The sequence below is a fragment of the Moesziomyces antarcticus genome, assembly GCF_000747765.1.
Source record: "Moesziomyces antarcticus DNA, scaffold: scaffold_v10087, strain JCM 10317, whole genome shotgun sequence".
Classification (NCBI taxonomy): Eukaryota; Fungi; Basidiomycota; class Ustilaginomycetes; order Ustilaginales; family Ustilaginaceae; genus Moesziomyces; species Moesziomyces antarcticus.
In genome coordinates, this window is record NW_014638923.1 from 1 (window position 1) to 9,897 (window position 9,897).

The window sequence follows — 9,897 nt, forward strand, 5'->3', positions numbered from 1 at the left end:
CACACACACACGTGTCTGCAACCAAGTTAGCGCGGTTGTCACACTCTTGTGCCCTGCAACCAAACCAATTCATTCGTAGTCAAGGTTGACGCGGGGCGTGAGGCGGTGCAGCATTCCAAGACAGCCCCTCTCCGCGCGCCCCCTGCTGCCCCTGCCCTTCTGTCGTACACCCGACACGGGACCAAAGGCGGCTGGCTCGGTCAAAATGAATCTCAGCTCTTCCTCGCTCTCTCTTCCTTGCTGGCCGCGCGTGGTCTCGCTGTCAATCCCCCGCCAAAATGCCACGCGCCAACTGTGCTCATGCGCCAAACACTTGCAGGCGCATGAGACCGGTGTGACAACCGCCCGCTGCTCCCGAATTAGACCTGCTGCCCAAAAATCAGCGTGAATAAATTTGAAATTGCACGCATTCGATTGGGCCTTTCGGGGCGAGCGGCTGAGCATGTGCGAACGAACCCTTCAGGCAGCTGACTTTGCACCGACACGCGAGGGGAGTGTGACCAAGCAAGACCAGATTTCGCCCGATCCATGCGTCCTCGGAGGGTGAGTAAAGCGGCCCAAGCGAGGCACACGTCGAATCGCTCGCGTGCGTCCGAAGCGGCGGTTCGAGCCGGCGCTTTTGCTGCGATCCCATTTCACACGTGCGCCGACATCACCAAGTTCTCGGAGCGAAGCGCCCCCCCTCTTTCTCTCTCTCTCTCTGTGTCTAGCCGAAACAGCTGTGACGATTCTCCGACTTGCCCATCGTCTCTCCTCTTTGCCTGGGGGTTCGGAAATCCCAGCTCCGATACTGTACGGCATTCTCGTTCGGTCCGAGTCCAGCAGCTGCACCGCCCTTGTGCATGAATGCCATCCACCATTGTGATGCAAACAATGCCGCCTTCCAGTGTGCAGCTTGCCAGCGCCGAGCAACCTTGATTGGCGGGCGTCGAATTCCGCGCTTCCGATCCAACCTGGGATGCTCGTCACACCGCCACACTGCCCCACCTTCTCCGTTCGATTGCATCACGCATTCGAGAGCCGCAAGTCGCCGGTCAGAACGATTCTGCTCGATTCGCTGCATTGTAAAGGGCGCAGCATCCAGGCTCGCCCAAAACAATTTCCACTGAGACCGCACGAGAAAAAAGCGAGATACAGATGTAAGATTGAAAAGAAAAACAATTGCTTGTGGCATCGGCATCAGGACTGATTCTCCATCGGGATACATCGAGCCAGATTGAGACGCGACCCAACCCTGAACCCTTTTGGGCGCAATGGGTGGGTTCAGGGCTCAATCCGCTGTCGGTGGGTTCAGGGCTCGCTCAGGTCGGCTACTACGCAAAAGCCCTCGCACCTCCTCGCCGAGTCGCCATATCCAGCCGCATCGTCAGGCTGCGCACAGCAGCAACCCTAATCCCTCGCTCGCCCCTCATGCGCAACTCGCACATCCTCACTGCCACTCTGTCCATTGGTTCGCTTCCACCTTGGTTTTAGTATCGCCTCGTTCCGGCTTCTTGTCAGCTGTCAAGCTCTGCATTCGCCACGTCGGTCCACTCCTCTCCGCCCTCGGCCTCCAATTTCGCGCATCGCCATTCGTCCTCGCTCCTACACCCACGCCCCTCAAGCCCCCACCTTCTACCCTTCATTGTCCACACCCTCAGCCCTTGCTCTTGCCCTTCCTCCCCCTCACCGCGCCCACCCAATCGCCTCTCTCTCACACAATCAACCCTGGACCCTGCCCTTACCATTCCCCCTCGCCCCTTCGTCTCCAGTCGCCGCAGGATCGACGTTTCACTCCGCCGCTGCCGCCGGACCCCCCTTCAGCGTCATCACCCTTGCCCCTCCGCAGCCAAATCAACGCTTTCATTGCATCAACTTCCCGTTGGGCTAGAGCTCCTGGGCGTATCTCTGGCCCAAGCATGTTTCCGCAGCCTGAGCCCGTGAATGAGCAAAGCTGTTCATTTTGAGCTCTCCGCCTGAGCCGGCTTCAGAGGCAGACTGTGTCGCCGTTCCTGATCCATATCGCAAATCAACGCCGCGGCTGTAGCTATCTTCCTGAGATCCTTCCGTCGAGCTGGTTCAGCCCACCGCTCATCAAACGTGGCCATCCGCTAGCAAAATCCCCTCAGCCCTCGGCCACGCCCTGCATCCCACCGTCTTCTTTTGGCAACTTGTGCATCTCGCCCTGCCTCGTCACTTTTGCACCCACGAACCACCCCCTGTCTCCTGCTATCCTTTCGCCACCAGCTCAGCTTGGCGCCCTTCCAAAATTGGCTCGCTCCTTCCTTCTCGGTGAGAGGCAAACACTATAAAGAGCTCAACGCCGTGTCCTTCCTTCCGTCTTTCCGTTCCGCTACCCTTTCATCCGTTTACGTCCCTTCACGCCCCCACCCGGCCTTGGCCCTCCTTTCTTGTCGGCTGCCTCGAGATCAACAGTCTCTCCAAGCCCCCATCATGTCGTCCGCCGACACCAAGTCCGTCTCGGACTATGACATCGAGAAGAACCACTCCCCCACCAATGAGTCCACCAACCAGGTCGCCATCGCCGGCCCCGCTGCGCCTCGCGTCAGCATCAAGGTGCCTCGCACACAGACTACCCAGACCACGCGCTCCCACATCCCCATCGGTTTCCGCACCTTGAGTATCCAGGTGTACGAATCCCAGGGTATCGACTCGGCAAAGGGCGGCAAAGCCAACCTCTCCGACACCGAGTTCTTCGGCTCTCTCGATTTCCACACCGTCGAGCCAGAAGCCCTTGCGCAGAAGTTCAACGTGTCCACCAGCGCCGGTCTTGACGGCCAGGCCGCTACTCGTCGCCTCGAGCGCAACGGCAAGAACGTGCTCGTTCAGAAGAAGAACAAGTACTGGCTCAAGCTCCTCAACTACACCTTTGGAGGCTTCTGCTCCATCCTGTGGATCGGTGTCATCATCTTCTTCATCTCCTGGAAGCCGCTCGGCAACCCTCCTCAGCCTTACAACCTCGCCCTCGCCATCGTCGTGCTCATCGTCATCTTCTTCCAGGCCCTCTTCAACGCCTTCCAGGACTACTCCACCCAGAAGGTCATGAACTCCATCCTCAACCTCCTCCCCGAAAACGCAGTCGTGATCCGCGATGGCGAGCACCGCTCGCTTCCCGCTTCCGAACTCGTCGTCGGCGACGTCGTCGTCCTCTCCACCGGTAACAAGGTGCCGGCCGACATGCGCATCATCAAGGCCTCCGCCGATCTCAAGTTCGACCGCTCCGTCCTCACCGGCGAATCCGAGGAGATCTCGGGCACCGTCGAGTCGACCGACTCCAACTTCCTCGAGTCCAAGAACATCGCGCTCCTCGGCACCCACGTCTGCAACGGCAACGCCGTCGGCATCGTCGTGCTCACCGGTCAGCGCACCGTCATGGGCCGCATCAACAAGCTCACCAACGACGACAAGGACAAGCCCACCCAGCTCCAGAAGGAGATCTCGCGCTTCGTCTTCATCATCATCGGCCTCACCGTCACGCTCGTACTCATCATGCTCATCACCTGGCTCGCTTGGCTCCGACGTGACCACCCCGCTTTCCTCAGCGTCGTCGGCATCCTCACCAACCTCATGAGCCTCGTCGTCGCCTTCATCCCCGAGGGCATGCCCATCGCCGTCGCGCTCACGCTCTCGCTCATCGCCCGCCGCATGCGCGACGTCAAGGTGCTCCCAAAGTCGCTTGCCACCGTCGAGACCCTTGGATGCGTCAACGTCATCTGCTCTGACAAGACCGGCACGCTCACCGAGAACAAGATGTCCGTCGCCTCCATCGGCTTCGTTGACCAGGAGACGACCCGTGACGACATCGCCAGCGTAGAGCAGACGGTTGCTTTCGACCACCTCAAGCACGGCATGGCACTTTGCAACGACGCCTTCTTTGACCCGGCCACCGACAACCTCCCCATCGCCGAGCGCACCATCCAGGGCAACGCCACCGACGGTGCCGTGCTTCGTCTGTCCGCTTCGCTCCCCGGCTCGGACGACATCAAGGCTGCCTACCGCCGCGTTTACGACATCCCCTTCAACTCGAAGAACAAGTTCATGCTCACCGTCATGCGCTCCAACGCCGACAATGCCGCCGCGACCTCGGCCGACGACATGTACGTCAAGGGCGCTCCCGACGTTCTCATGCCCCGCATCTCGCACTACTACTCAGCCATCGATGGCGAGACCAAGGTCTTCGACGACGCTGCACGATCCCAGCTCGTGAGCAGGCAGGAAACGTGGTCGCGTCGAGGCGAGCGTGTCATCCTGCTCGCCATGCGCCAGTTCCACGCCTACGCCAAGCCCGGCACCAGCGAGTACGAGGAGGAAGTCGCGACGGCCAGCGAATCTGACCTCGTCGTCATCGGTCTGCTCGGTATCATGGACCCTCCCCGCGCCGACATCCCTCACACCGTCTCCGAGTGCCGTAGGTCCGGATCGCGCTTCTTCATGGTCACTGGTGACTTTTCGCTCACGGCTGCCGCCATCGGCAAGATGGTCGGCATCTTTACCCACAACGGAGAGCCCGACCGCATCGCCGACTTTGACTTCAAGAACCGCTTCGCCACCGATGGTCCCGAGCTCAGCGAGAAGGAGCTCAAGAGGCTCAATGGACCCAAGGACATCATCGACGCCGGCCTGCTCGTCGAGGGCAAGGAGATCCCCGAGATCACCCAGCAGCAGTGGGACGTCGTCTGCCGATACGAGGAGATCGTCTTTGCACGCACCACGCCCGAGCAGAAGCTGCGAATCGTCAACGAGCTGCGCGACCGTGGATGCGTCGTCGCCGTGACGGGCGACGGTGTCAACGACGCTCCTGCGCTCAAGGCCGCCGATGTCGGTATCGCCATGGTTTCGGGCTCGGACGTCGCCATGGAGGCCGCCGATCTCGTCCTCATGGGCGACTTTGGCTCCATCGTCCAGGGCATCCGTCTCGGACGACTCGTGTTCCAGAACCTGCAAAAGGTCATCTCGTACCTGCTGCCCGCCGGCTCGTGGTCCGAGGACTGGCCCGTCGTGCTCAACGTCTTCTTCGGCGTGCCGCTGCCGCTCAGCTCGTTCCTCATGATCATCATCTGCTGCTTCACCGACCTGGTCTGCTGCCTCACGCTCATCTTTGAAAAGGAGGAGTTCGACCTGCTCTCGCTCGAGCCCAGGAACACCAAGACGGACCACCTGATCAACAAGGCGATCTATGGACAGAGCTACCTCTTCATCGGCATGATGGAGACCGTCACTGCGCACTCGATGTTCTTCCTCTACATGTGGAGGTACGCCAAGATCCCGATCCGCGACCTTTTCTTTGCCTTCGAGAAGTTCGGAGATGGCTTCCACGGCTACACGCTCGACGAGCTCAACCGCTTCCTCAACACCGGCCAGTGTGTCTACTTTGTCACGCTCGTCATTCTGCAGTGGGGTAACCTGCTCTCGGTGCGCAACAAGCGTCTGTCCATCTTCCAGGCCGACCCGATCCGCAAGGAGCGTCGCAACCCGTGGCTCCTCGTGGGCGCACTCGGCGCGCTGGTCATCGCCATCTTTGTCACCGAGGTCAAGGGCATCCAAAACCTCTTTGGCACCGCTTCCATCCCCATCGAGCACTGGTTCATCCCCATCCCGCTCGCCATCGGCCTGCTGGGCATGGACGAACTGCGCAAGCTCCTCGTCAGGACCTTCCCCAACAGCGTCATTGCCAAGATCGCTTGGTAATCCCTCAACACCTTTCACGACTTTGCATTTAGATTAGACGTCGAATGACCTGCGTCCCTGTTTCACTGGAGCGCAAATATACCTGGGACTTGTTACACCATCCATTCGCCGACGTCTGTGCATTGACCGTGTTTGCCTGTGAACACAGGCTGGATGCCATTGCCTTGCGCTGCGCCTTCACCCTTGGCATCTGAGCGCCTCATTTTCTCTCTCTTGCCTCGGCCCAGCTCGCCTCGCTCCGACTGGAACGAATGGCAAGAATGCGCGAGCTTGCGTCTGTGGCTGACTCCTGAACAGACCTCATTCGTGCGGGAATGGCGGAGAGATGCCAAAGTGAATCCTCGCCGGTCCAGCTCGCCCAGCGTATGCCTGCTGCGAGCCAGCCAACCAGGGTCAGGGAGCGCGCGGACTCGTCACTCAGGGGCAACGTCGGTGCACCGTGTCATCTGACGGTGCGTCATCTCCGCGCATGATTTGCTCTTCCTTGCCAGAATTGGCACTCCAACGTCTGTTTCCGAGGAAGAACCGCAAACCCAATCTGCCGCATGCGTCCGGCGGCCTTGAATGTCGACTCGTGCAAGGAGGAGCGGAAGCGATGGAACTCAGAAAGGACAGTCCAAGGCTACAAAGATGGCAGGAATGCAGTGGCATTGACGATGAAGGTGGGCGCTCTGAACGAACGACTTGAAGACGCAAGAGCGAGCGGACGAAGGAGGCAGAGTGTATTCTACAAGAAGACGATGACGGAGACGAAAGAAGAAAAAAATGACGTGGGCAAACAGACAAAGTGCGATACAATGACAATGACAGAGCGCGTGCGTGAAAGCGGGACCAGCAAGACCGACAAGAGTGGGCAGGAATTGAAGGAGGTGGTTCGACGTGCTGACGAAAGGAGCGTGTGCTTGAGACTCCGTCTTGGGAGTGCCAAAGGGGGTATTCGAGATGCGATGATCCAAGAGAGACAAGCCAAGGTTTGCCAGTGGCAATTCCGGGGAAGGAGAGCGAGAAATTGTCCGTGGAAAGGGGGCGAAAGAACGATCTAATGGGCAGGATGGACAGGAGACATGGATGTGTCCAAGGGCTCTATGGGTGGTAGGGCGTGCAAGCGCGTTCAGTAGGCGCGGCCGTGGCCGTTGCCGTGCTGTCCGTGACCAAATTGGTGAGCGTAGTTTTGGTACGGGCTCTGCAGGTAGGCTGGGTGCTGCTGGTAGTACTGCTGTGTCTGTTGCGGTGTGGGCGAGTGCATGGCGTGGGGCTGCTGGGGCGAGTGATGGTAGCCCGCAGGCGCATAGTCGTACTCGGGCTGCATGTTGTGGTAGGACTGGGAGGGATGCACCTGCTGTCCGTGACTGACCGAGGTCATGGGGCTCTCCCAGCCGCGGAGGCCGGGCGAGTTCTGGTAAGCCGGGTAGGATGCGTGGCTCTCGTCGGCAAAGTCCCTCTCGAGGAGCGGATGGTCGTCGTGACGCGGGGGAGCCTTGAGCATGGCCGATGCACGAGCCTTGCGAGCGTTGGACTTCTTGCAGGAGCGGACGCAACACCAGATGAAGAGGCCGAGGAGTACGATGAGGAAGACGCCGCCGCCGGCAGCGATGGCGATGATGGCGGTCATGCTGAGCGGCTTGTCCGACTTGAAGCCGCTGGTGGACTTGAAGGTGGGAGCTGCGTTGCCCGAGCCGGTGGCGGTGCCGGTGGTGCCGGGGGCGGCGCTGGCGAGGTTCTCACAGTTGGCGGTGTTGACCGACTCGCGGCCGAGGCGGAAGGTGCTGGCGACGACGACCTGGCTGTCACGGACGGGGACGGTGAGCGTACCGTCGGAGCCGACGGTCATGGTCCACTGGGTTCCGTTGACGGTGCGGGGCTGACCGTTGCCGGACTGCTCGTAGCTGATGCCGTTCCAAACGACGTTGGAGGTGGACTCGACGCCGTCGGCCGAGAGCACCGAGAGCCAGACGGTTCGGCCGGCGAGGCCGGGGAGGCTGAGGACAAAGTTCTGGTAGGAGGGGTTGCCGCTGTACGAGTAGTAGGGCTGGGTGTTGATCATGACGACGGAGCCGAGCGCGTTGCCTCGGTAGACGGCAAAGGCGTTGAGGCGGTTGGTGTAGGCGCCGGGCTGGTTGCTGAGCGAGACCTGTGCGATCCTGGTGTTGCAGGTGGCGCCGATGATCTGGGACCAGGCGGCCCAGGCGTAGTAGGTGGGACGTACGTGAGGGCCCTGACCGTTCATGTAGTTGGTCTGCCACGGGGCCGCGATCGAGTACTGGGTCATGTGCATCTGTACGGCGCTGATCTGGATGCTGGCAGCGAAGAAAAAGAAGTTGAAGGTCCAGAGAGCGTTTGCAAAGGTCTCGCTGATGCCCTGGAGACCGTTGGGGCCGACACTGCCCATCTCGCGGAGGTAGTAGGGCTTGCCGGTGACGAGGGCCTGCTGGACCTGACCGGTCCACTCGCGGAACTGGCTGACGGTGGTGGAGAGGTCGAGGAGGATGGGGAGGGTGAGCTGGTAGTTGGAGACGTTGACGTAGTAGTAGTAGTCGTGCTGGTTCCAGCCTGCGACGTAGATGCCGTTGTCGGCGGCGACGCCAGTGTTGACGAGGTTGGAGATGCGGAAGGGCTGACCGTTTTTGGTGGCGGTGGTTGCGGTGGTGGCTACCTCAAAGTAGTTGGAGTTGATGCCCCTTGGCTTGAGCACCTGCTTGTAGACGGCTTCTGCGCGGCTGGACCACTCGTTACCAAAGTCGTATACGGACCAGTTTTGGGGGCGGTAGCCGAGGTCGATGTAGAGGTCTGGCTCGTTGCCGATTTCGAGGCCGACGATCTTTGCGCCGTTTGGGTTGGTGCCGACGTACTCGAAAGCGGCCTGAGCCTGTGCGACGACGCGGTTGAGGGCGTCTGCGCCGGTGTAGGCGAGGTTGAGACCGTAGGTGATGGGCGTTCCGTCCGGGAAGTTGTTGAGTGCTTTTAAAAAGTCGGGGCCAAAGGTGTAGTAGTCCGAGGGCCTCGCGTTGCCGGAGCCGGTTGGGTTTGCGTTTTGCTGGAGGGCGGTGCCTGTGACCGAGTCGTCGTAGAGCATGGTGTCGCCTGCATTGCCGCCGAGGCGGATGTGGGGGGGTGCGCCGGTGTAGTTTGCGAGATTGGAGAGGAGGTTGTAGGTGAGCTGGTTGGGGGAGGTGGAACCGGTGTAGACGATGAGGTCAGAGGGTTCGATACCGAAGCCGACGTAGGAGGGGCTGATTGTGACGGAGAGGGTGCCTGCGTTGGAAGCGTTGAGAGCCGGGGAGAGGTTGACGTCGGCGAGGGCGGAGCGTGCGAGCCAGAGTGAGGAGGCGAGGGTGGCGACTAGCGCCGATGTGGATGAGCGCATATTGGCTGGATATCAGCCTGCCGAGAGCAGCGCCGGGTTTGATGGTCCGAAGAGGTATCCGTCGAGGAGGATGGATGGAGGATCGAGGTGTTGGAAGCTGGTTGATAGAAGCGAGCGTCGTGTGGGATGCCAAGGACGAAGCTAGGAGGGAGCGATCCGGGATCCAAAGGAGGAGGAGGAAAGGGGGAAAGGGTGCGGATGCGTGTTTGCGACGTCGCCAACGGTATATCAGGGAGCAGGAGAGCGAGTGGCCGGAGATGGTGGAAAGGGAATCAGAAGGGCCGAGGATGTGTTGTGGCAAGGACGAGCGAGTGATTAGGGGCGAAGGGTGGTGGACGAGAACGAGAACGAGAACGAGAACGAGGATGGCCGAGCGGCCGGCTGAGATTGCAAAGCCGAGCAGCATACTCTCCAGGCGGCCAACAGCCAACGGACGCGCGGGCGGTCCAACGGAAGGAAAGTGCGCTCGGTCGTGCAAAGTCCGGGGAGCTGCAGGGCCTCAAGGCTCCAGGGCTCCAGGGCTCCAGGGCTCAGGCCGATCCGTCGATGACAGCGGACGGGCACGATGGCCACCCCCAAATGGCCGACCCTTTTTTTAGTTTTTGGTAAGGCACCGCACGGGAACGGCGAGGCGGACGAGGTGCATGACGCTCAAGAAACAGTGCATTTGGCTGGCCGAGCGCAGAGCTTCGACTTGCATGCGAAGCTTGAGCGTGCGCAGACGACGCGCAGATGGACAGTCGAGGCCGCCGCTCCTCCGCTGGATTTCGACAGGAAAAACTCGAGAAAAAAAACTCTCGCAGGGGCTGTGTCAGAGCATGAGCGTGAGTGTCAAACCCCCCCCC

General features: G+C 60.6%; 2 protein-coding genes across 2 annotated transcripts; one reads left to right on the forward strand and one right to left on the reverse strand.

Moving 5' to 3' along the window:
- Positions 1–2,433: 2,433 nt before the first annotated feature.
- On the forward strand, positions 2,434–5,688 carry PAN0_087c6659 (Na/K ATPase alpha 1 subunit; the record flags this gene model as incomplete). Its single annotated transcript, XM_014797905.1, has 1 exon — positions 2,434–5,688. One exon carries the CDS (start codon positions 2,434–2,436, stop codon positions 5,686–5,688), a length of 3,255 nt encoding a protein of 1,084 aa, XP_014653391.1.
- Positions 5,689–6,799: 1,111 nt separating this feature from the next.
- On the reverse strand, positions 6,800–9,052 carry PAN0_087d6660 (glycoside hydrolase family 79 protein; the record flags this gene model as incomplete). Its single annotated transcript, XM_014797906.1, has 1 exon — positions 6,800–9,052. One exon carries the CDS (start codon positions 9,050–9,052, stop codon positions 6,800–6,802), a length of 2,253 nt encoding a protein of 750 aa, XP_014653392.1.
- Between the last annotated feature and the right edge of the window lie 845 nt (positions 9,053–9,897).